General features: G+C 37.7%; 2 protein-coding genes across 6 annotated transcripts in view; one reads left to right on the top strand and one right to left on the bottom strand.

Moving 5' to 3' along the window:
* Positions 1 to 174: 174 nt before the first annotated feature.
* CCNK (cyclin K) lies at positions 175 to 17070 on the bottom strand. Of its 5 annotated transcripts, none has more exons than XM_063290303.1 (12): positions 16967 to 17070; positions 14899 to 15159; positions 13885 to 13966; positions 12459 to 12590; positions 12088 to 12156; positions 10525 to 10630; positions 9837 to 9894; positions 5577 to 5746; positions 4419 to 4702; positions 3773 to 3809; positions 3506 to 3577; positions 175 to 1420 (listed from the first exon to the last, which is right to left on the bottom strand). In XM_063290303.1, the coding sequence occupies exons 2-12, from the start codon at positions 15093 to 15095 to the stop codon at positions 798 to 800; spliced, it is 1830 nt and encodes a 609-aa protein (XP_063146373.1). In that variant the 5' UTR covers positions 15096 to 15159; positions 16967 to 17070; the 3' UTR covers positions 175 to 797. The 5 variants fall into 5 exon arrangements, with proteins under 5 accessions (XP_063146373.1, XP_063146375.1, XP_063146374.1 ...); XM_063290305.1 differs by having other exon boundaries at positions 3773 to 3806; XM_063290304.1 differs by lacking the exon at positions 16967 to 17070 and adding an exon at positions 16145 to 16266.
* Positions 17071 to 17550: 480 nt separating this feature from the next.
* SETD3 (SET domain containing 3, actin N3(tau)-histidine methyltransferase) overlaps positions 17551 to 25482 on the top strand; it is an 81615-nt gene continuing 73683 nt past the window's right edge. The window contains exon 1 of the mRNA XM_063290309.1: positions 17551 to 17695. The gene's annotated coding sequence lies outside the window, so the exon portion shown is untranslated. The remainder of the gene's footprint in view (positions 17696 to 25482) is intronic.

The raw sequence follows: 25482 nt of genomic DNA, 5'->3' as shown, positions 1-25482 counted from the left end.
CTCTCTATTCCCCCTGATGGATCAATATTTCTTTTCAGTCTTCAATAATGTAATCCTAAGCATGTTTCCTCTTCCCTCTACACTCAGTGGTAACCAAGCAGGGAACGTCATTTAGATGGGGATACTGGCATGGAGTGGAAGAGCGCCATTTGCACTGGACAGCAATAAGAATACTTCAGCTTTCAGAAGCAGGTTTATTTGGATACGTGTCAACACAGCCTTTTCAAGAATCAGAAACAACGAAGGTGTAAATCACTGTATGCCATTAGGGTTTTTTTACATTTTGAAAATATATGTATATACAGACATTTTCAAATAAGTCTGTTCATTCATTCCAAAATAACAATGGCAGAAAGTGACATACAAACAGACCTTCCATATAAACACAGAAACATAAACTGGCTCTACGACTTAGAATGAAGTGTTGCTGGAATGTTACACAATGAAATCAAAACTTTTTTCCCCTTTCATACGGAATAACCTTAATCCTGATACTGAAGTAGGCATAAAATTTTCTATATTTTTTTCTTCTTCTTACCAATACAACTTAGCCAATGTGGCCTTCAAAACAGTGTATTAGTGCGAAGTAATCCAGCACTACAATTAACAGCTCCTGTATTTTAGTTAGCTTTGTAATATTTAAACTAAAAGCCTATAATGTTCTCTGTTGACCAAACTATAAACAAATCAGTTTCACTGCCTTCTACATTTCCAAACAGCAGCCTCTATATCCTTACCTGGTTATACTATTCCCCACCTTGCCAAAGACAAAAAAAAAAAAATGTTATGTACAACTGCTATCTCATCCAGGTAGCCCGGCCAAGTCCTCCAACAGGTGGCATGCCAGGGGGTGGTATTGGAGGTGGTACAGGTGGCTGTCCACCAGGCGGTACTGTGGGAGGAGGATAGCTTGCAGGTGGCATGCCAAGTCCTGGAGGGGGATGAGGTGGGACTGCATGAGAGGGAGGTAATCGAGGAGGTGGGAAATTTGGGTTGTAAGTAGGTGGTGGAGGGTATCCTGGAGTAGGAGGAGGAATGGTAGGTGGAGGGAATGATGTGGGTGGAGGAGGAGGGACAGGAGGAGGAGGGTTGGGAGGATATACATGAGGATGATACGGCAAATGAGCTGGAGGTCCATACGTAGGTGGTAAAGCTCCATAAGTTGGTGCTTCTGTTTTCATCATTGATTGGAGACTCTGATATCCTTCTCCTGACATGTATGAATTAGTAGTAGACATACCAGTTATGTAACTGGAAGGTGGTGGTGGTGGTGGTGGACGATGAGGCATAGGTGGTGGCTGGTGTACAGGAGCTGGATGAGATGGCGGTGCAATCTGGACCTTGGTTATGTCTACAGAATCTACTGCAGTAGTTTGATCAGTTCCTATGGAAACTGTAGTTGTCAATGGAGGTTTATGTTCTGAAAAACAGCAAAAAATACATATACTTTAGCTATCTAAATGGTTAAAAGAGATTACAACAACTGAAGTCTTTATATGAAATACCTAATTTCTTTTACAACTACTGAAATATCTGATAGTCATAACAAAAGATTCTGAAGCCAAAAGTTTGCTTTGACTTTGTAGTTTTTGAGAAGATAAGGAAAATTTTAGAAAAACACTGCCAAGATTGGGCATTATATTAACAAAGAAAGAAGGTAGCCCCAAATTAGAAAAGGAATCCCAAACTAATAAAAGATACTTTTTGCCCTTCTCCTACATTCCTTGGTATATAGGGGAAAGTTCTATGCCAGTGAACAGTCCCTATCAGCTGGGCTGATGGGTACATTCGGAATTCTATGAAGATGCTCCTGAAGAGTGGCTGTGATGGGGGAGAATAACTAATTGTAAACCATTGATAGCTAAAATGTAATCTACCAGGCCCCCAGCCCTGTTTGCAGCCCTTCTATATTTGCTTGCTTTTGTCCTCTGGGCAGGTGGGCACACTTCCAAACAAAACACTGGACTGCAGCAGCAAATCTGTTATTTTCTAAAAAAGCTTATGGGTCTGCAGGATTCTTGGAAATAAAAATGATACTGAAGACTGGTGCCTTGCTTTATAGCACAGCAACTTTCCCTTTCATAAAATTAAAACTTTTGTAACAAATGTTAAAAAAAAAAAGGCAAGGAATATGTTGGGTACAGAAGGAGGCATCAAAGGGAATGCTAGAGATCTTGGATGCCATCTGGGGATCCTACTCTATTTCCATTAAAGTAGCTAACACAATGGCTATAATGACTTGAGTATAGCGTGGTTTTCTATACCATGGAAGTGAAAGAGCCAATTATTTGAATGACTGACTCTTTGTGGAATAAAGGTGAATAAGAAAAATTGCATATTCTTACAGCCCAAATCATACTGTTGACTGAAAATCCACCCAAATATGTAATTTATATCAGTATTAGAATAATGGAACCTTAATCATGTTGGAACAATTGTCATGGAAATTCTAGAAAAATATTAAATGTTCTCATTTCACTCATTCCTCAACCAATTTGTCTAAAAATTCTGGTAGCCTGCTAGTGCCAATTTTAGATTAAAGATGTAACAGCTGAGTAAATGTTTATCACTAGGACCAGCAACTTTGCAATGACATATGCATAAGATGGCACCCAGAGATAAGATTTTTCAAGATTTGGGTTTCACACAAGATCTTATTTCAGCTATTTTTAAGATTTCAAACAAAGGTATTTGTAACAACCTGCAAAATCATGCAGTAGTACTTGCTACCTGGTAAAACTTCCTGATCCCTGCTATACAGAATAATTGTAGAATTTATCAAACAAATACAATTACTATTGATTCCAATAATTAATGAATATATGCAGAAAGCAGTAAAATATAGCAGGCAGCTATACATAATTTGTAACTATTTGGCAGAATCTCCAGTATTTGTATGGGAGGGATATTACTATATTTAAGAAATAGAATTATGATAGGAAGATCTTTACTGCCTTTCCTTTGTCTTGTTATTATTTTCCAACAACATATAGTCTGAAAAAACAAAATTTGCTATTGAGTCCTTCAAGGCCCTGTTCAGCTCATAAATATTAAGACTGCATTAGTATCATGGGCCAAGATATTTTCCCACCTAAAGAGGAAAAAGATTCCCTTCCCAAAGAGTAATCAACTGACTTTCACTTAACCAGTGCCCTCCACTGTAAAAATAGCTGAGGGGGCACAACAGTATATAGAGCTCAGTCCCCCCAAAGTTTTGTTACTCCTCCATTTCACGTCCACTAGCTCTATGCTCAAATGCTACAATGCTTAACATCCTGTATTAATTCTCAGAATTCAACATGAAACCAAAGCAACCTGTGGAACTCCCTATTTTATTTCCAAATGATAAAAAGCAGGCAGATGTGCAGGATACAACTGAATTTAGGCTGACATCTCAGGATTATTGATAAGCATGTAATTATAGCTTTAAGAAAATTACACAATAAACAAGCATTAGCTTTCCATTAAAGAAACATAATATTTTGTACCTCACAGTAGAACTTACCAGGTGGTGGATGCGCAGATGGTACTGGTGGATGAGTAGTTTCAATTTTAGCAATTTTAGGAGGTGGTACCTCTGGAAACAAACCCACAAACAAAAAGATGTGACATTTTAATTAATGTAACAGCTAAAAATAGCAAAAAGGTTATTTTAAAATAATAAAACTAATAATTTAATTGTAGAGTTTAAGGTTCAATGGTACTTATTTGAGAATAGACATGCATAGTAATGTACTGCAAATAACTAATTATACGAAAAAGTCTATTTTACCTGCAGTTTTGGTTTCATCCTTTGGCGATACAGCCTGCTAAGAAAAAAACATTCAAATCACAATAGTAGTATTAAAAGCACTGAGAAAAAAATATGCATTCTAAAGCCACATCCTGACTGCAAATATTGTGAGCTAAGAGAACAGCCACATCTACTCTTGTATTCAAGAACTGAACTGGTGTTGAAGACTGGGATCTAAATTCTTGGAATAAATGATGTAATATAACTAGCAGCAAAATTTATCACCATTTTTACTACTGGTAACAACTGCTAAAGACTTCAGCCTTTCAGTGTCTAAGGATCCAGGCACGCTGCATCAACTGCCCTCCCCATTTTCCAACAACGTCATATTCCTTGGATTAGTTTGCTCCTCGGCATCCTCTATGATCCATCCTCGGATAAAAATTAGCATTGTATTCACTTCCATTCCAATTCATACTTTCTTAGGCTGCAGAGAAAGTTCTGTGTTTTTTTTTCCTTCCACATTCAGCACTTTTGTAGTAATACTTTATAAGCAATAAATCTAAGTAATCAAATTTCAGAATTCTTTGTACTAAAAAGCGCTATAGAAACCCCTCAACAAATAAGTAACAGGAAAAGGTCCATTGCATTGTGTAACACAAAGCATTCTTTCTGCCATTCTTACCACAGGCCGCTTCGTCTGCCTGGGAGGACTTGACTGGGGAGATGGTTTTTTGGGCTGCTGAGTTTGTGTTTGCTGCTGCTGCTGCTGCTGCTGCCCTCCCTGCTGGGGGTCTTTGGGCTGCTGGGGTTGAGACTGCTCTGAACTCTGAGAAGGCTGTGACTGCTGGGCTGGAGGCACTTGTGGTGCAGGCTGGAGGGAGGCAGGTTGCTGCAGCTGATGGGGGGTATGGTGAGGCATCTGTTGTTTCCCCTGTGAGTACAGATCCAGAATCTGGTGACAGATGTCTAGGGGAGAGGGGAAAAAAAGAATTCCTGAAGTTACACATTTTAACTATTAGCCAAATACATTCTTGTTGCATTCAAAGCCATACCACGTTTATTCAATCTAACAGTTTTATCAAAAATCCACCAAGCTAAATATTAGTGCATTTTCTTAGCTCTGCTTTAAACAAAAGCTAAAGAATAATCACCCCTGAAAGTTCATTGGGCAGAACTACTTTCAAGCAAGGGGATTCTCTCCTTCTCTTTTGCACAAAAATCTCTTTATAGACACATACACGTATGTGTGTGTGTGTGTGTATTTCTTGAACTAAGACATGGACTCCCTATGTCATTATGGCCTTTGAGAACTAATATCTGTACACCCTCACCATTATTTTTATAATTAACATTTGGAAATTGTTCAAACCAGTGTATCTTGAGATTCTCTGGAAAGACAAAAGCCTTGCTTCCAAAGCAAAATTAATTTCAAGGTACATGCTTTCAATGCACATTTTAAAGATGATAAACTGAGCATTCAGATTAAGAAAATACAGAAATAATTGCCTCTTTTTAGACATAGTTTTATTTATTTATATCTAATTATAAATTACTGACTTCATCATCATCTTGATTTCAAATTATAAAGATGTCGGGAAAGAACCCTTGGTTCTGGGCTTGGCTTCATTTCCAACACTGATACAAATAATTTATGAGTAATATAATTTTGCATAAATACTTGATGGAAGCAAATGAAACTAAGCTTTCCTCATGCAGTTTCAAAACAAGAGCTGTAAAAACGCCACTTTAAGTTTATATTCTAGTTCAGGATAAACTGCAGTGTATGTAGATAAGATGCAAGTAATACAAGCTGTAAAAAAGCTGCAAATATTTCAGGTACCTTCCAGGACATCAACAGGTACATCTTGTACAAATTGTTCCCACCATCTTCTGTACATTGGCTTTGAGGTCCACTCCTGAATTTCAAATTTGCACAAGCGGCCAGCTAGATACATAACTGCAACTGCTATAATTTCAGGTTCCCATTGCAGAGAGAGTGTAGTACACAAACTAAAAAAAACACACACACACATCAGGGGGAGAGAGCAATTTTTCAGCAGACATTTGCATAAAGGTACAGATGAATAATAAAGGGTCTGAAATGTCCCAGAACATAGGTATTAATAACCAAAACAATCAAACATTTTACTGTATAAAATTGTATGGCATTGGTAAACATCAGTTTCACAATCAACAGCAACACAAATCATCTAATGACTTTAAGAAAAAGCTGTAATGCTGTCAGCAGGTATGGAATTTATTATATATATATATTTACTTAAACAATTTATATAGCTGCCCATTAACTTGTGACTTAGGGTGACATATAGAATTAAAAACAAGAGGCATTAAAATATATAGTAAAGCATATTGTGTTAGATTTGAGTGCCAATTTGGTGTAGCAGTTAAGGCAGCAGGCTAGAAACCAGGAGACTGTGAATTCTAGTCCCACCTTAGGCACAGAGCCAGCTGGGTGACCTTGGGCCAATCGCTTTCAGCCCAAGGAAGAAGTGATGAACCACTTCTGAAATCTTGCCAAAACTGCAGAGACTTGTCCAGGCGGTTGCGAGGAGTCAACCCTGACTCAAAGGCATGACCATGCATACACACACACAAATTGTGTTAGAGATAACTTCAAATACTTTGGAAGAATCAGAAGCAATCAAGACAGGGACAAAACTTCCCAACCAAGGGGAAAAAACAGGTCTCTAGAGACTTTTGAAATGCAGGCAGGATCAGGACCATTTGAATCTCAGGGGAAATGCTGTTCCATAAAACAGGGGCAGCAACAGAAAAAGCACGTCTCCTGGGTCTCACCACGTGACACTGCTTAAACAATAAGACCCAGAGCATGCCTGATCTTTTATCATCTTATCCGATCTTATTGGATGGACAAGCAATCTTGCAAATAACCAGGCCCTGTGACATGAAAGGATTTACAAGTAACAAGCTTCATCCTGGACTGCACCCAGAAGCTCACTAGTAACCATGGCAGCTTGCAAAGCAGCCATGTAACATGGGTGCATCTCACTCTACTGCACTGTGGGCCAGCTATAGCTTCCAAGTGGTCTTCAAGTACAGCACATACACAGCATGTTGCAATAATCCAGATTAGAAGTGATCAAGGCATGAGTGACTGAATAGGGTCTCCTGATCCAGGAATGGGCACAACTGGCACATAAGATGGATTTGAACAAAGGCCCTCTAAGCCACAGCTGTCACCTGCTCTTCAAGCAGGGGCTGTGAGTATAGGAGGACCCCCAAATACTGAGACCCTACCCAGAATCAAAGATGGAAATTCTCTGGATCCAGATGGCCCCAAAATCCACAACCATTCAGATTTGTTAGGAATGAGACTGAGCCTGTTCTTCCCCAGCCAAACCTCTACAGACTCCAGATACTGGAGACAGAACCTCAACATCATCGTTTGGCTGGCTGGATGAGATATACATTGGGTATCACTTATAAGAAACTGCAACAGGATAGGTAGATTGAACTCATGATTCTTTCTTGCAGTATTCTATTATCATTTCTTTATAATAATTAATATTTATGAAATTCATTGGCAATGAAATCCAGAAAGATCCAAAGCAAAGTTTCATCGTTTATACTTGTCAGTAAACAATAACTAAAGCCTCCTGGGAGGTGACATGTAGATGGGTTCTTATGGTGGTAAATGCATCCTTGAAAAAGGGTGTGGTTGGGTCAACACTTAAGGAGGTGGCAGTCTGCCCCCTCAAGTAGCATTTACTAGACCTCACCTTTTTGGACAACTTGGACACCAATCTTCCCTAAAAAGAGACTAGACAGGACTAGTCTCCAACCTTCTCTTTTTAGGGAAGATTGATGAGAAATTGACTGCTCTGCAGAGAATCCAATGGATTATCTGGACCCCTTCCACTCAGGTCTCAAAAGCATGGGACTAAAATAGCATTGGTCACACTTGTGGATGACTTCTAGGAGGAGCAGGATGGAGATAGTACATCTGTTCTTGCCCTTCTTGACCTGTCAGCAGGTTTTGATACCACTGATCATGGTATACTTCTGGACCAGCTTCAGTGGTTAGGTATGGGAACACAGTCTTGCACTAGTTCTCTTCTTTCCTCCAAGGTAATTCTAATTGGTGTTGATGGGGGTGGTGGTGCAGGGCTCAACACTTTCCCCCCTCTTGCTTAGCAACTACCTGAAATTACTTGAAGTCATTCAATGCCATGAGTTAAGTACACTGATGATACTCAGGTTATGCATCTCCAGGCTGACCAAGTGATACCATGGAGATTCTGGTCCAGTACCTGGAGGCTGCAGGAGTCTAGATGGAGGAGGAACAGGCTTCAGCTCAACTATAGCAAAACTGAGTAGATTTGGGTTTCAGGGCCACCCAGGTCTAGTGATATTCCATCTTTAGTTCTGAATGCTGTTGCGCTACTCCAGACAGAATTGATATGCAATTTGGGGGTCTCCTGAACTCATGGTTCCTATTTAAGGAGCAGGTGGCCAGAGGGCTTTTGCACAGCTTTGTGTTACGTGCCAATTGTGCCCAGGAGGCTTGACGCATGGTCATTTACGCTTTAGTCATCTCCCATATGGATTACTGCAATACACTTCACATGGGACTGCTACTGAAGAACCCAGAAGCTGCATTTGGTCCACTATGCAGCAGTATGGACAATTATGGGTGTTTCACAATTCACCCATGTTGCACCTTTTCCCTGCAAGCTGCACTGACTCCCAACAGGCTTCTGGGTGCAAGTTGCAGTGCTGGTTATCTATAAAGCCCTTCAGGGCATGGGGCCAGGATACTTGAAGGACTGCCTCACCCCAGTTGTCTCTACTTGCTCTGTTACATCTGGTAGGAGGGACATGATCTGGATCCCATCAATTAAATTACATTAAATTAAATTAAATTATGCCATCTTGCAAGACCCAAAAAGGGTGCCTTTTCTGATGTGGAGCCTGTCTTCTGGAATACCTTACCACCTGTGATTAGATTGGCCCCAAACCTGCTGGCTTTCTGGAAAGTATTTCGGACCTGGCTGTTTGCCAAGGCATGGGGGTCAGGATGTTAGTGAGGCCTGGGTGGTTTGTCATTATTTCGAGGGTGTTTTTTTAAAAAATTATTCTGGGCTGCCATTTCTTTTTCTCTGATTATATATAATATATATAATTATATACATATACACACACACACATATATATATATAAAATATACAGTATATATAATATACATGTTATATACATTTTATAAATTATATACAATATTATATATATATAATATATATTATATATATATATATATATATGGCACAAAAGCTGGCTGGGTGACCTTGGGCCAGTCACTCTCTCTCAGCCCAACTCACCTCACAGGGTTCCTGCTGTGGGGAAAATAGGAGGAGGAAGGAGTATTAGGTATGTTCGCCACCTTGAGTTATATATAAAAATAATAAAGGCGGGATAAAAATTAAATAAATACATCGTTGTTTTAATTTTCAATTCTGTTCAATGCCCAGAATTGCTTTACTGAGAGGGAAGGCCATATAAATCTAAATAAATAAATAAAACAAACCAGGGCATGGGTAACTAGGATCATTCCTCTCCTCATAGCTGATGCACCTGTTCAAGGTGTTCAACATGCTCTGTGACAGAGGCTATCTGTTCCTCTAACAACAAATACAAATCAATAAGGACCTCAGACCACAAACACGATCCTCAGGACAGGGGCAGGCAATCTTCCCTCAGCAGTTATCTAAGGAGGGTTGAATGGTAGTGGGTTGAAGCCAGCAGTGGGTGGAACCAGATCCAAAGGAGATAGAGAATTTTTTTCACTTTCTGTTGTTCACTTCTTTCATTCTTTCTTTCTGACATTTTTCTTTCTTTGTAGGGAAGGGACTGATAGCTATTACAAGAGATTGTAATTTGTGCAAAGGGCTGCATGAAATTAGCACATTCCAAAGCACATAAGCAATCTGTGAATAAGAAGATATGATTGGGTGCAGTGAATTATTTTAAAATCCTGAGGGAAAAAATATCCGGAATCTGCAACAGAATGAACAGAATGATTATAACATATGACTGAAGATGGGGAGGTGGGGAGGTACCTTACCTGTCATTTACAAAAGTCCATGCCATTTGAACCAGTTTCTGAATTTTGTTTTTATCACCTATTGGGAAAAGGGGGAAAGAATGACTAGGTTAAGCCAATAAATAGCCATACTAACAGAATCCTCTGAGTGTTTATTCAGAACCTCACCATGTTCGTTTGTCAAGGTTCAATAAACATGCTCACCAAAGGACTGTGGTGCTTGAGTGGCCAAACCTTTCCCATTTTCAATTTGGAGGGATGAGTGGGAACTGTCTGAATAATTATATGGCCAACTTTCCCTAGCTCTGATATTTAGGAAGCCTGGGGGCTGCTTGGTGTCTAGGTCACCAGACATGATCAAATCTACATTAACTCCTATCCCTGTCTTTACTGTTCTGGAGCAAAAAAGTAACCACAGAGAGATGCTTTCTTAGGCTACCATCCCACTTGGAAATCTTGGAGAATGATGAAAAAGTGTCAGACTCTGCATATAGGCATCAGAGGCCAATGGAGCAGGCTCCCTTCTCTCAAACAAAAAAGTCTGGGTGGGGGGCTTGTTACAGGCTCACCAGACTTCAAAATAAAGCAAGAAAAATATTTTAATGTGATGGCTCCACTAGAGAAACTATACATACATATCTATTAAGATAGCAATCTTGCACATAAATAACAGGAGTTATTAACATGCATTAAAACAAAGTGATCATACCTTTGAGCTGCTTTGCATATTTAAGTAGGAACTGATAAGGGTGCTCCACTTGTAAGTCAAATTTTATTGTCTGCAGCAAGATTCTCTCTAAAACCATAACTTCTTCCTAATATCAAGAGAGAGCAAATGCAAATTCATTGAGTGCACAAAATGTTTTCAGCTCAATTTATTTCCTTAATAGTCAGAACAGTCAGTATGGATTCAATATATTCTGAATTTAAAATATTTTGCATATCCCTATTCATTAGTTTTGGTTTATAAAAGTCCCAGCTGGCATTACACAATAAAGCCAAGGGAAGCAATATTTACAATTACTAAGGTAATCTTATCTATTTTTAAAATACTTAAAAAAAACCCCTTAGAATCTAAATAAAAGTACATAAAAGCACTTGTATTTTGTGGTTGTACAGCAACTTTCAGCAACAGTAATTCTTGCCTATCTGTATCCAAGACTTGGTGTTATTATAGCTTAAACATTTCCAGTATAAATTATTTGTGGTTGAGACTCATTACTCTTGTTTCTGCTACCATTAAAACTCTTGGCCTATTAGATGAATGTCAAAAGGAACAAAATAGGAGGAAGCAGGAGGAAGAAAAAATGAGGTGTGAATCACCAATTTTGTTTATTAAATGTATTTCTATCCTGCCATATTCCCAAAAAGACTGTCAGCAGCTGTTGTCAATATGGTAGTTGATTTTTAGCAGTTAAGATGTATTGTTCTTCACTAACATCTCAGTATGTCCAAATGATAAATTCAACTGCTGATTTAACAACCAGATTTGGGATGGGATGGAGGACATATTACTGTTACACAGTTTGTGGAAGAACAGTGAAACTGCATACATGGGCAGTCAAATGCTAATTACTAGAAAGAAAACAGCTGATGGGCAATAAGAGAATTAGATGTTCTATAATAAAGGTGTACTTCAATATTAACAATACAGCTTTGAGGATTTTTTTCCCTGCTAGTTTATGTGAATAGCTTTCAGTTTGCTCTTAAAGCATCAGCCGTAACAAAATGTGAGAGCTAAGCAATATTTTATTACTATCTTGTGACAGTAAACGGAGATCTAAGTATTTCTTGCTTTAACAATTTAGCAGGAAATCTAATACCCTAAAACAAAATTCCAGTGAAAATGGGTGAAACCCATCCACAAAAGTCACTATCTCCACAAAGTGGACTAAGCAAGTACTTTCTCCCACACTTGCTTTCTGACTGCCAAAAGATTAGCTGAATTTTTGAACCTACAGTAAGTTATAAAAGACAGACAGCCAAAGTAAATTTTATTGGACATTAATCACAAAGCAATCAAAAATTACTAAACATTACATGTGATGTAATTCTCTAATGACACACAAACTTTGTTTAATAAAAGTATGTAGAAACAAGCCAGTAAAGAATTATATCCATTTTAACCTGTAGGACTTCCTAGCATAAATTACTATTATAAAAAAATACCTTTGCAAGTAAGTTGTTGGAAGACTTTGTGGCTAAGATAATGCCTACAGTTACTTTAACAAAGAAATAAGTGACAAACGTTTATTTTTTCCAGTATGCTTACTGTATGCATATGGCTGCACTCTGTATGGCCAGTTTCACTGCTTCCCCTGTGCAGTGGGTTATTTCTTTGCTGAAAAGACAGGCAAATGCAACAGGAGAACAACACAAGCACTACAACACATATTGCCTTTGAAAATAACAAGTTGAAAATACTAGCTAAATTAATCTAACCAGTGAAATATATTTCAATTATTAATAAATTGCCAATAGTTTATACAGAAAAATTCAAGTATTTGGATAATAGAGGCTTACTTCTAGTTTAATCTATTTTATTCTATGAACATTGCTGAAATCTACATAAACAGCTACATATTATCTGGATTGTACCATGACAAATTTAAGTCAGAGAATCTTCAGCACATCTGAGTTTACCTTTGGATCATCTCCAAACTGTCCAAACTGAACATCATTTAGTAAACTACGAGCTGTTTTGATGATATCTTTACATTTTTTGGGTGTTTCTTCGACTTTCCCTGCTAGGAATAGACAGCAAGCTCCAGTCACCTATTTAAAAAATATGATTTTAGAAAGCCATTGAAGTACATAAGGACAATACATTTTCCTAATGTTATCATAAAAATAGCTTACTTGTAACAGAAAGGAAATATTATGATACATGTAGACATATGTTTTACTTTTTGAGTCATGGAATAACTTACAATAACTCTTTTGCTGAACCAGGAGAAAATTAATTCCACACATATTGTTATTATGCATTCCAGAGAAGTGGAGAACTCTCCAGAACAGAACTCAAGGGCATATAAGAAGCTACCAAGGAGGAAGAAAAGTTAATATTCATAATTACAAGCTGTACATGTTATTAAATTCTGTCTAAGAATTGTAAATTAAATATGCTAACATTTCCTAAGTAATACTGTAAGGGAAATTGCTGTTTCCTAAATTATGTTGCATGATTTTATTCTTCTAGACTTTTTGTAATATAGTAGTTGTCTAATGACAGTATTTTTCAAGTACCTAAAATAATGCTAAAGCATGTTCTCTGTGATTCTATAGTGCAGGAGTTGGAATAATATATTTAAATTACAGGAAGGCAGATGATAAGAGAAGTTCAACAATGGAAGCAATTACTCAGAGAAATGATGGATTCATCTTCATTGATTGTGATCAAGCGGAGGCTAGGCAGCCATCTGTTCTAGATGCTTTAATTTGGATTCCTGCACTGAGCTGGGGTTTGGATTTGATGGCCTCTTCCAGTTCTTTGATAAACTGGAATTCTATAGTACCCGTTTACTCTGGAAGCACTAAGTACTGGTGACCATAATTTGGTCTGCTTCTTGTTTCTGCCAATAAGAGCTAGTAAACTAAACAAGAATCAAATAGTTAGCATTGCATCCAAAAGAGGATTCATTTGTGATATTATTTTACAAGCCCAGATTCCAAAGTTGCATTTGTTTTTGGTTTATAAAACCAGTCTTCTCTGGGAACAGCAAGCCATAATTTATATACACACTGGTTTGTACACCCACTGAAGGCCTGATATATGGCTATATGCATTAACATATTCAAAATAAGGATTATACAAAATTCTTAAACTCAAATCTACCTTCTCCACAAAGCCCTTTAAATCCTACAGCAATTATCTCTAAGAATATGCAACTAAATAATTGTATATTCCTCCCCCTTTATTCCTGCCTCCAATTCCTTCAGATTCTTGTAATATCTCCCATATATTTCTGGACTGTAGTTTTTTTGTTCAAAGACTTACACTATTTTTTTGTGAAGCATTAGTGGACACCAATTACACAGTGTAAACCAAAAGCAATGTATTAGCACTTACATATCTTGGGAACTGTTTGAAGGAATGGAACATATAAAAGCGATGGAAATATATTATTCCAGTTGCCAGTGTATCATAATGTCTGAATCACAGGATAAGAATGCAACAGATTTAACTCAATTTCAACTATAAAAACTACAACTGAATAAAATTGAATAATATATCAAAGAAAGCCAGTCTGGTGTAGTGGTTAAGGCACCAGGCTAGAAACTGGGAGACTGTCAGTTCTAGTTCTGCCTGAGGCATGAAGCCAGCTGTGTGACCTTGGGCCAGTCTCTCTCTCTCAACCCTAGAAAGGAGGCAATGGCAAACCACTTCTGAAAACCTTGCCAAGAAAACTGCAGGGACTAGTCCAGGCAGTTACCAGGAGTCAAGACTGATTCAAAGTCATAAAAAAACAAACAAACCATAAATGTTTCAATAATTTCAATATATTTTAGGAAGACATCCAAATAATATTATGGAATGGTTACAAAATAAGTAAGATTAATGGATACAAATACTACACTGAAATTAGATTACAAACCCAGGTGTTTGGGAATCGATTCTTGTACTAAGTATTTACATATAAAATATCACAGCAAGCAGCCTGCATAAATACAATTCAACAGATTAGTAACATTACTATTCAACTATAAAAACATTAAAAACTAACCTAAGTTTAGCATTTAATTAGCTATTCAGAAATGCTGAGGAAATGCTCCAGCAAATACATTATGATTGGCATATGATACTGGGTTAAACTAGTTGGAGGATTATGGACTGCAAATAATAAGAAATTGTAAATCAATAGATTGTTACTGATTTTTTTTTAACCAACTAAATAACAGACCAATCTGCAACTAAAGCTGAAGAAGAAAAAAGCAATGAAATAATAGTTTCTTGTTGTTAAATCTTTAAAGGAAAGTTAAGATTTCTGTGGAAACACTGCTACTATTTGACCATTAAGTAAAAAGAACATTAACTCAAATCTTAATACCACCCACTGCACAATACAGAAACTCAAAAGGATACAATCCCAAACGGGTTCCTACATCAAATATAAACCGGGCACCTTCTCTTCGGTATCTTGCCTCGGTAGCTGGATCAAGTCCTTCTAGCTGTGATGGCGTATGTGCCAAATCCTTCTTATCCCAATACCAACATGGTTTTGTGTGGTCCAGGTTTGCCAAAGTTACAGAGGGGCTAGAATTTTCTTTGTTTTCCTTCATTTATAAACACAGAATAATTCCTTTAGGGTAGGTTTTCAATCTTTTGTTTATATGACTTTAGAACCTATGGAAAAAATAAATCTTGATCACTGAAGCTGTGAGGATTTACATTCAAAGCCTGACATGTTTTCAGGGATTTATGTACACCATCTTCTAATTCCTAGCACCCAGGAGCCTAGGTACATGAGTTTTTTTTCCCGTTCTAATCTTATTTCCTTCATATTTACTCATTTATTATTTAAAGTTTATTGTGTCTTTTCACTGTGTTTTAAGCTCTCAAGGTTACAAGCAACAAATAATAGTACCAGTGTTTTGGACAACTGCTGGCCTGCTATAGTTATAGAAATCATTCACAGCCAGTTTTCTTAACTTATATTGACAGTGAGCTACATGATCAACAAAGTTTCCAACAGCACAATGGGATTTTCCAATTACTACTCAGATTACTAAATGGCCAGGTGAAGAAGTTCAGTTTACCCTTCACAGTTTTGCTATGTGGAAATTGGCAAAATGAAGTTTTCACAGCATAGAACAAATAAATTTCAATAGAACAAATTTATTTAAATAAATAACATCCATACATTGTTTACTTGGTGACCATATATATTTATTTTGCACTTTTAATTTTTAAAAATTATTTTAACCGTTTTATGGTTTTTATGATTATAAGCCGCCCAGAGTCACTTGTTGAGATGGGTGGCTATAAGAATTAAATAAATGAATTAAAAAAAAAAAAGAACAAAACATAAGAGCCAACGTGGCCCACCACTGCAGTACAGTGGTTAATGTGTTGGTCCAGGATGATCCAGGTTTAAGTCACCCCTCTGATATGATAACTCGCTGGGTGATAATTCTCAGACAAAACTATCTTACAGCTTGCTATGATGGGGATTAAAAATGAAGGAAAATCCCTGTTTAGGAATCTTGAACTCTTGGAGGAAACGCTAGATGTAAATCTAATAAATGTAACTCTGACTCTAGTAAATTTGACTACCTTTACATTAAATCCAAGTATATGTAGTATTACAAGGTTCATACACTGCACTCACCAAAATCAAACTAATCATTTGAATGTGGCACTTGAAACAAGCTTCATTCTCATGTTATTTTGACCTGAAACCACTGATTACTTCCACTTACCAAAGAACAGCACACTTCCAAACATTAGATTCCACCCCTTTCAAACATTGGATTCATTTCTTTATCTGATACTCTGTGTTATGGTGGCACTAGTTTAACCAATTACGAATTTAAATGTATAAAATAAAGAGTAATACCATAAAGGTCCATTATCATTTGCTATCAAATCTCATCCCCCATGGTAATCTAGGAAAACAATGAAATAAACAGGAATACTAAGCATATAAAATAGCCCTCTCACTCGCTCCTCTAAAAGTCTATTTTAGCCGGTACTGAAGCCAAGCCCTCAAAAATTAACAAGCTACTACCTATTAGAAAACAAACACTTATTTTCTAGTTTATTCATTTTATATTTTGAATAAGCGCACCCACTCCATTGTCAAGTCAGAGTTATTTGCTTATTTATTACTTTACGTTACCTTGTCAAGAAAGACCGTATTTACTTTTTTAAAAGTTTATTCTGTTTAAGTTTTATATAACTGTAATAATTCCGAATTGCTGGCTTTGTATTTTAAAGTTTGGCTGTAACTTTCAAGAATGGCTCTTGAAATTAGAAAATTTTGTCTCCGGCCCTGTCACTAAAATGAATGTCTTTCTACCCTTCATCGGGGCCGCTACCATTAATTCATCAAGGCTTCCTCTATTTCAACCTCAGTACACCTCTGTAACTAGTAATTTCAGCCACACATCCTCTCTTTCACTCAGTCAAACAATACTGTGGAACCACTCACGGACGAAGAGTACAACGAAACCCCAAACTCAGCAAGCCATTAACATCGGCCCCTGCGCGACGCCATCTTGCGAAAGCCCAATCAAAGTCGTTGCTGACGTCGTTGCGTCGGCGCGCGCGAGCTGAAGAGAGAGGGCGGGGTGACGCCGTACGAGAAAGCGCATTGATACCAACTCGCGAATCAAAGCTCCAGCCGTATGCTCTAAGCGCCCCTCCCTCGGTAACCCCGCCCGCGCGCGACACAAGGCCTGACATTTCTGTATAACGTTTCGGAGTTGCCGGCCAATAGGAGACGCACAATAGAAAAGGGAGGCGGTCGCTCTAGCCAATGATTTCTTAGAAGAATGGAGAGGGAGGGGGAAATGAGTTAGTTTCATTTTCCCGCCAATCAAAATTTATTATCCCTCCTCCCTGTTAGGTATTCTCGGCTGCTTCTTCCCTCTCCTCACACGCCGAGTCCCGCAATAGGCGAGAGACGCCAGGGAGCGGCTCACTGGATTGGTCAGCCGTCCCACGGAGAGAACTGGAAACCAATGGCCGCGACGCAATTCTTGGGCTGGGGGGCGGAGCAAGAGGCGAATGAGGGCAAACACTGGGCGTCCGACGGCGAGGGAGTTTGTGTGTGTCTATGCGTGTGTTCGCGCGCGTGCGCGCGGAGGTGCCGTGGTTGGTTTAGCGGCCGCCCCTGCCTCTCCCCTTCCCCCCTCCACAACCCGGGCAGAGCCGTCAGGTGAGAGGATTTTGAGTCCCTTGTTGTCGTCGTTAAAAGGTAACGGGGAGGCCTGTTCCGTCACACCCTCACTCGTGCAAATTATCTCACAGTGGGCCCTTACTCGGCCCTTACTCGGCCCCACGTACTGGGGGGGCCCTCTCAGTCCGAAAGATCGCCGCCTGCGTGCGTGGTAGTGGACGAGACGGTCCAGACGCGTGATCTCCGCCTGTCCTCCTTCCTCTTCCCTCTCCATACGATCACGCCCACATGGTTCCGTGTTGATTAACCTGGAAGAAGAACCGTCGCCTCTCTTTGGTTGTAATCGCTGTTTGCATTTACCTCATAGTCACCGTCCCTGGAGGATTGGGAACCGTTGCTCTTTATCTAGCATACGAGATCTTTAGAAAATACTACCCAAGGAAACGTATATAGAATTGCAACTTTGATTGTGTAGCCTGAGTTAATCAGTTGCAGTTGAGCTTGAAAATGAGCCTCGTCCTTCGCAATTTGGGACTTATTTTCTCCCGATAAAGGTGTACAGTCCGGTCCAGATATCTTTACTGACATCTTCCAGGCCCTTCGCTTTAAAAGCTGTAAGCATTAGCCCGTTTCGTTTGTATTCCTCTCTAACGTCCCTTATTCACTCACCCATTAAATTCTGCATTTCCAGACCTCCTGTCTTTAATAAGACCCCAATTTACTGGCATCTGTGGCTGATTTTTACAATTGTATTTGGTATTTATGGCTTCTAAATATTCCATAGTGCTCTTATGCCATCATAATATCCTCATATTTGCCTGCCTATTTTGCCTTTTAATTTCTTCTTTTGTCAGTGACATGTCAGCTTTAGGTCTGGTTCTCTACCTGTTCTGGATCTTTTTTTCCTTCAGGCTTTCTATCTTAGTTAAGGTACTTTTTACTAGAACTTCTATCCTAACTTTTACTATTACTTTTTCTCTACACTGTAATTCACTCTTTACTGTCCTGTTTACCAGAAAGTAAATACATTTGTGTTCAACAGGATTTATGCCCTGCCAGTGGCAGATATACCATGTACACATGTATTCCAAAATGCTAGCATTGATTAAGGAGTACTCTAGAATAAAGCATTATGTTATAGTCTAAATCAACCATTTTGCTTCTTTTTAATAATAATTTCATAACGTTCTGTTTTCTTTTATTCCTGTATTCTACTGCTTGCTTTCTAAGTTCTTATGGGATTTTTAAAACATTCTTTCTTGATCTTGATGTGAATGCTTTTTCTTTCACTTAACCTTATATTAATAGTACTTAGCTTTCCTTTGTTTTGTGTATATAGTACAGCTGCTCACCTAGATCTACTATTCCACATGTAGCTCTTATTCTTCCCCCAAATGTCTACTAGGGGTCAGCAGTCTTGTGTACTCCAGAGGTTTTGGACTTCAGCTCCCATTAACTACTATTGTAGAACTGTAGTTTAAAATATTTGGAAAAAATTCTCATACTTGCTGTGTGATAGAGGTTCATCTCAAATTCTTTCTATGTATTATCCACTCTGCAGACTTGAGATGTTTGGATAATTATGTGATATGGTCTTACTTCCCTGTGTCCCTTTACATGTTGTCTTACTGTTTCTGAGGAAGAAAGATTGTCCTCTAGTAATACGATTTTTTAGTCTTTAATGATAATTGCCTTAGAAGTGACTATTTCTAATGTGGGTGGTTTTTTTGTCAAATTTGCAATAAATACTTCATGTATATCATGGAATTATTGACCTCCTACCCTCTTTTAAATCAATTTGATGCCCCATTTGTAAAGTATATTAATGCAACATTACTAAAAGCAAGAGAAAATTGGTAAGAATATTAAAAACTATAATGCATTTGCACTTTCTTAAAATGTATTATCATTTTTAAGTGAGTGGATCATTCTGTTTATGTTCTAGTAAGCTTACTTCTTGTTCTCTAGGCAATTTTGGCATAATATCTTGCTGTGTAATGGTTAATGGTAAATCAATAGATTAAGGTTTTAATTTTAGTGAAGCTTTTTGAATAGGTTAGAAAAGTTTCTGGTAATTTTTATTTTGGAGGGGGATTGTTGTCAGTAAACATATATCTAGTAATATGTGCTGTTTTTAGCCATTTTAATGGTATTTAAATTCCTGATGTTTGTCAGATAAAATAATAATTCAGTTTTGTATTAGTATAGTTCTGCATAATTAGAATAGTTTCTGCATAAGTTATTTCTGCCAAATCTCTTGGAATGGCATTGCATGTCAATAGTATGTAGGAACACCATTTTCTTCCTGTCTATTGCCTCTTTTTTGTGTTCTCTTTGTCTTCCTGTTTTGCACACCCTCTTTTTTCTTACTTTCTCATATTGCTGTAGATTGCCAGAGAAGGGACAGATAGTTTTATTTGAAATTTGATTTGCCTACTTGCAAAGTACTTTTAAGATTAAACTAAAGCCTAGGAAGTTAGACCAAGATGTGCAAGCTGTCCTCTCCTGTTTCATATGAAAAATGGAGAAATGCAATTGATTTTAGAAAGTTAAGTAAAGGTAAAGGTTTCCCTTGACGTAAAGTCCAGTCGTGTCCGACTCTAGGGGGCGGTGCTCATCTCCGTTTCAAAGCCTTGGAGCCGGCGTTGTCCATAGGACACTTCCGGGTCATGTGGCCAGCACGACTCACGGAACGCCGTTTAGAAAGTTATTGCACATTTATTCTTGTTCGTTTATTTTTTTAAGTGATACACATTTGGTCAGACTATATTTTATTGACATAAAGTGATTGTAATCAAAGTCCTCCTAATCATAATGGATTATTAAACTGAAATTAAATGACAGTATATAAATTAGACATCAGTGTTTATTTATTTATTTTGAATATTTGAATAGTTATATTTATTATATAAATATTCAGAGAAGCTTATGACATTACAAACAAAAATACCACATTTAATCATAGTAGTAAACTCAAGTAGGCTTCACTCAATCAAGTATCTTCATTGTATTGCTATTATTATTAATTTAAAGTTATTATAACCGTTCACTCCCATAGACTATAGATCTAATCCTGTCCTGGCTGATATAATCAACTGGGAGGGGGAGGGATCAAGCAAGCAGTTAGTGGCCCTTATCTCACTACATATACTACCTACCTTCTCAAGATATTCATGATGAGAACAATCCATATGTACAGGATAAGAGATTACCAAGCTTACCTCCCTGTGACTTGTCCCAATGCTCGAGTCCAATTCAAGGCAATTCCAACTGACACTGTCTGGAAAGAATGATAAAAATTGCTTACGGTGAACTTCCAACTATTCTGGTTCCCCTCCCCAACATCTTAATAAATAAAAATATAATAAATGCCCGTCTATTCTCTACAGATGCAGTGGAAACAGAAGTGAATACACTTTGTGGCATATATTGTAAGGAGTAGGATTTCAAATAGAGCTTAAGATAGCCCCACTCCATGTTCAATCTGATCTAATAAGATTATGCTGTCATTAAAATAAGTAGTTTAACATAATTTTATAGTGTGTAGATGGAATGAAAAAAGCTATTAATTCGTCTATTTCACAGTCACTTTCAAGTTGTTAAGAGGGGATTTAGCTGATTAACAAAGAAAATTGTCATACTCTATTGTGATAACTAATGTCAATAGAATTCATCTTTATTAGATAAATCGTTTTTATTCTACAAATATCTTGCCTGTTTGTGAAAGGAAATTGAAGGGACAGCTTCACTAATGTATCAGTTACATCAGCCTGAGTACTAATTTTGGATCTTGCAAAATATAGTGACTGCTTTTCCTGCTTAAGTTCCTGCCCTTCTTTGCAATAGTAGCACCCAAAACTATGCAATAAATTATAAAATACACTTTAAATAACTTCTAAATTGAGTGGCTGTTAGTTAAAAGAAACAAAGCTGAAACCTCTGTGTTCAGGGCCAGCATACCTCTAATTATTAGGTTCTGAGACCAAACAGAATGGCTTTCAACATGCTCTGTTTCTCCATTTTCCACTGACTGACTGCAGGTAAATTATGGGTATAGATATATTTCTAGTCTGACAGTAAAGCACTTGCCTTCTCAAAAAGGGAATTTGGAAACTGCCTTTTGGTGGAAGGAAGGAAGGAAGGAAGGAAGGAAGGAAGGAAGGAAGGAAGGAAGGAAGGAAGGAAGGAAATATATATATATATATATATATATATATATATATATATATATATATATATATTCATAGCTTAATTTGTTACCCAACTCCTGTTTTCAAAGTTCAGTACAGTTTTTCCCAACATGATGTCCTCAAATGGGTTGGGCATTATTTTCCATTATTCCATTGGCTATGATTATTGGAATTAGGGAAGTTGTAATCCAACACATCTGGAGAACATCAGGTGAGGGAAAGTTGCTTTATAGCATTATTTTACATGTTTCACATTGTTTCCTAATTCTGATCTCAGAATTCTAGTCATAGGTTCTTTTGGTTACTGTTACCCATTTTAAGTGATGTATTGCTGTGTGATTATTATCAAATATCCTTTCAGAAGATATTTTTGAAGAAAGTTTTCTGCAGTGAAACTTTTCCACTTGGTTCTTTGAATTGGGCTGCAACTATAAAAAGCCATTTTAAAATCTAAAATTACAATCTCATTCAAATTGTGTATAGAATAAATAACTGTATATCAGTTTAGACTCTGAAAAGTTAGAAATGTATATTGGAAAGGGTTGGGGATTTAGTTAATAGTCAAAGATTTAGAATAGCTACATGTATGCAGATACTTGCTCCTTTTTACTTTTGTCTTCTCTTCCCATATGTCTGTTGTTCTCAGTGTTAAATGTTGGTGGTTCTTGAGGATCCTAGTTTTAGGGTGGAGGGCATAGAAAAATATTCTGTGTCGTTATTTATTCAGTTTATTTACCATCATAGCATTCTTACATGAACTTCTTGTACAAAGCCATAATTTAATGCATGATTTTCTTGTAAACCTGTGAAAGAAGAGATATTTTGCTCAATATCTCTTCATTTAGAAAGATTAACAATCTTTCTAAATGAAGAGATATTGAGCAAAATATGTCAATCACTATATGGCATAAGGAGAGCCAGTTTGGTATAGTGGTTAAGGCATCAGGCTAGAAACTGGGAGACCATGAGTTCTAGTCCAGCCTTAGGCACAAAGTCAGCTGAGTGACCTTGGGCCATCACTTCCTCTCAGCCCTAGGAAGGAGACAATGGCAAACCACTTCTGAAAACCTTGCCAAGAAAACTGCAGGGACTTGTCTGGGCAGTCTCCGAGAATTGGATACAATTGAACGAATGGATTTTTAAAAAATGGCATAATAGTTCACACAACTTATCTCTTGATATGGGACGCGGTGGCGCTGCGGGTTAAACCGCTGAGCTGTCGATCGGAAGGTCGGCAGTTCGAAACCGCGCGGCGGCGTGAGCTCCCGTTGCTAGTCCCAGCTCCTGCTCACCTAGCAGTTCGAAAACATGCAAATGTGAGTAGATCAATAGGTACCGCTTCGGCGGGAAGGTAACGGCGTTCCATGTCGTCATGCTGGCCACATGACCCGGAAGTGTCCTATGGACAACGCCAGCTCTAACGGCTTAGAAACGGAGATGAGCACCGCCCCCTAGAGTCGGACACGACTGGACTTTACATCAAGGGAAACCTTTACCTTTACTATCTCTTGATAATAGAAGCCCAGAATTAAATAATTCCAAGTGCTAGAATACAGGTGGTGATATGATGTATTGTAACATGATCATTCATGGAGCCCATTATAGTAATGTTTTACTCCTGGTTCCTCTGGCTAGTTTCCTGTGCTCAGTGACATTCGGAGAATTGAAGTTGTTCCTGTTTATGACCATCCGCTATATAGAATTGTTTTTTTCTTATAAAAACACTTTTTTCCCAAAGGAAGGTACATAACTTTGAAGCTTTATCCCTCTAGTAAATATTTTTGTTTTGTATTACTTCATAAGCTGTATGTTTCTCTCTTAAAAAAAAAAATTGGGGGAAAAACAATGAAGTAAGGATAAACATCTTTAGAATAAAATCGGTATATGTTACATCAGTGTTTCTCAACTTTGGCAACTTTAAGATGTGTGGACTTCTTGCTAAGGTTGTGAAACACTGCATTACATAATTAATGACAGTAGTAGTAATGGACAGTTAGCCCAAAACAGTTAACAAACCCTGATATTCCAGTACTTACATGTGATGATAATCCTGTATTTCAAAGCTGTGGAATCACTACAAAAAAGACCTCCTTAGTGCCCACTGTTCATATTCCTTTAAGAAATAGACAAAAGAGAAGATTCCCCATATAAACTTAAATGTGGGCAAGTTGATATGAAAAATGAAATCCTTTAAAAATGATTTGTTTTTTAAAAGCTAAAATCAGTATTTTAATTTTGTCCTGAATATTTCTGGATATTAATTACAATTGATACAAAAGAAATGTCACATACAGATAGCAACTACTGCCTACAAATTTTGCTATGGTTATATTCTGCCCTGACATTTTTGAATAATCTTTAAAGATAATCCTAGAGACACATGATTAAAATAGCCCAGGGAAGTGTCTTGTATCTTTGCAGTGAACTGAAATATATTTTTAGATTCTTATTTGTTTTACCAGAGATAATCCTTATAGCCCTAAATAGATATGGTGCAATACCTATTATAAAAATGTATTTGCAAATGGTATGAGAATTTTGGCAGCCAAAATAGATTTATTCTTGTAACTTCTGCTTAGATCAGTGGTTCTCAAACATTTTGGCCTCAGGACCTCTTTACATTCTTAAAAATGATTGAGGACCTGAAAGAGTTTATGTGGGTTATATCTATCAATATTTACTGTGTTAGAAATTAAAACGGAGAAATTTTAAAATATACATTTGATTTCACGGACCTCTGAAAGGGTCTCAAGGATCCCCAGGGATCTCCAGACCACACTTTTGAGAACCACTGGTTTATATTACTAGCTGTTCTTTAAATAGTTTTTGCTTCTGGAATTCATTGGGATTAATGAGATATATATTAAAAAATATGTATCTTGTCTGCCTCCTGAAGAATCTGTATAACGACCAAATAGCAACAGTAAGAACAGACCACAGAACAACGGACTGGTTTAAGATTGGGAAAGGAGTACAGCAGGGCTGTATACTCTCACCCTACCTATTCAACTTGTATGCAGAACACATCATGCGATATGCTGGGCTTGAGGAATCCAAGGCTGGAGTTAAAATCACTGGAAGAAACATTAACAATCTCAGATATGCAGATGATACCACTTTGATGGCTGAAAGTGAAGAGGAACTGAGGAGCCTTATGATGAAGGTGAAAGAAGAAAGTGCAAAAGCTGGCTTGCAGCTAAACCTCAAAAAAACCAAGATTATGGCAACCAGCTTGATTGATAACTGGCAAATAGAGGGAGAAAATGTAGAAGCAGTGAAAGACTTCGTATTTCTAGGTGCGAAGATTACTGCAGATGCTGACTGCAGTCAGGAAATCAGAAGACGCTTAATCCTTGGGAGAAGAGCAATGACCAATCTCAATAAAATAGTTAAGAGCAGAGACATCACACTGACAACAAAGGTCCGCATAGTTAAAGCAATGGTGTTCCCCGTAGTAACATATGGCTGCGAGAGCTGGACCATAAGGAAGGCTGAGAGAAGGAAGATCGATGCTTTTGTGGTGTTGGAGGAAAATTCTGAGAGTGCCTTGGACTGCAAGAAGATCAAACCAGTCCATCCTCCAGGAAATTAAGCCAGACTGCTCACTTGAGAGAATGATATTAAAGGCAAAACTGA

The sequence above is a fragment of the Candoia aspera genome, chromosome 1 (genome assembly GCF_035149785.1).
Source record: "Candoia aspera isolate rCanAsp1 chromosome 1, rCanAsp1.hap2, whole genome shotgun sequence".
NCBI classification, from domain to species: domain Eukaryota; kingdom Metazoa; phylum Chordata; class Lepidosauria; order Squamata; family Boidae; genus Candoia; species Candoia aspera.
Note: the sequence above shows the minus strand (reverse complement) of the source record. Positions and strands in the feature narration are given on the sequence as shown.

What these genes read in the sequence shown, in the direction of transcription:
- CCNK (XM_063290303.1), bottom strand. Translation starts at nt 15,095, where the DNA reads ATGAAGGAAAACAAAGAAAATTCTAGCCCCTCTGTAACTTTGGCAAAC. An exon ending in AGTGCAGCCATATGCATACA is followed by an intron (nt 10,631 to 12,087) that starts GTAAGCATACTG and finishes TCTTGATATTAG; the next exon opens with GAAGAAGTTATGGTTTTAGA. An exon ending in GGATGAAACCAAAACTGCAG is followed by an intron (nt 3,578 to 3,772) that starts GTAAAATAGACT and finishes GTTTGTTTCCAG; the next exon opens with AGGTACCACCTCCTAAAATT.